We start from the raw sequence: 1,261 nt of genomic DNA, 5'->3' as shown, positions 1-1,261 counted from the left end.
TATGATTATTAATACTATAATTTCTTACATATGAATATGTGCTACTAGCTAATATGGATTTGAATAAAATTTACAAATAAAATATAAATTATCCTCTAAAGTTTGAATTTCATTTTAGAGAATAAAGTGCGATCTCTCACCATTAATTTCATAAGTGGGACCAATAATAAATATGAAAGAGAAACTATTCAAAGATAGAAGATCACACTTTACTCTTTAAAGTGAAATTCAAACTTTAGAGGATCCAAATCCAGCTAATATAGTAGGGGTAATGTTAAAAAAATAAAAAAATAACTAGAATTTATTTTAATTAAATTTTATTAATTATTATAATAATTAATAAATATTAAATAAAATAAATTTTAATTATTTTTTATTAATTTTTTTAGTTATTAAATATTAAAAATATTATTAATATATTAAAATTAATTATTAATATATTTATGTATAAATATATATAATTTAATTTATTTTTAATTTATATTTATATTTTAATATATATTTTATATTAATATATAATTTTAATGATTGATTTTAATATACATATAACATAACATATTGCATTAAACATCTTTGTATAGTAATATACGATGACAAAAGACTTTGTTAAACAAAAAATTGATCTCAGATTTAAATAATTAAGATTGTGTGATTAGAAAAAATGAAAGATTAAAATTTTCTGACCTGAGAATCACCAACAGTTAGATCAGTTAACTGCACCACGTCACTGTGGAAGATCCTCTTCGGCACCAATACCGATGCTCCGCCGTCCACGTCCCAGCAAAGGAGGCTGAGTCCACCGGACCGGAGACCGCAGAAGAAGCTCCGACCGCCGGAGATGGATTCAAAGGACACGTGTGGAACCACCTCATCCACCGGTGCAACATCTCCATAATAATAATAATGAGAATTCTTGTGCTGGTTTTGTTGGTAGCAGTGGATGTATTGTTTGACGTCGCCGGCAACGATGGCGCAGACTGTGGATGAGGCGTAGATGACGGCGGTGGTGGATGCGGAGCCGATGGCATTTGCGGCGGTTATGATGAGAATGACGGTTAAGAAAAAGAAGGAGTGTGTGTGGTAAGAATAAGAGGGTGGTGGTGTTGTCTTCATCATAGTCCTCGTCGTTGGGAATTGAAAGAGCTAAGGTTTATTAGAGAAAATCTTTTTTTTTCTTTTTCTTCATTGAGATTAAGGGTGTGTGAGTGAGAAAGAGGGGTCAATGTTTAAAACGTTGAAAGAAGAAGGGGTCTGGGTGCGA

The 1,261-nt window shown here is 30.8% G+C and overlaps 1 protein-coding gene across 1 annotated transcript in view; it reads right to left on the bottom strand.

The window, feature by feature from the left end:
• The window catches only part of LOC107644805 (putative serine/threonine-protein kinase-like protein CCR3), a gene marked incomplete at its 3' end in the record, with an annotated part of 3,963 nt that extends 2,711 nt beyond the window's left edge, over positions 1-1,252 (bottom strand). The window contains exon 1 of the mRNA XM_021107674.1: positions 685-1,252. Coding sequence (XP_020963333.1) covers positions 685-1,116 — 432 coding nt within the window. The remainder of the gene's footprint in view (positions 1-684) is intronic.

Source organism: Arachis ipaensis, chromosome B01, assembly GCF_000816755.2.
Source record: "Arachis ipaensis cultivar K30076 chromosome B01, Araip1.1, whole genome shotgun sequence".
NCBI classification, from domain to species: domain Eukaryota; kingdom Viridiplantae; phylum Streptophyta; class Magnoliopsida; order Fabales; family Fabaceae; genus Arachis; species Arachis ipaensis.
Note: the sequence above shows the minus strand (reverse complement) of the source record. Positions and strands in the feature narration are given on the sequence as shown.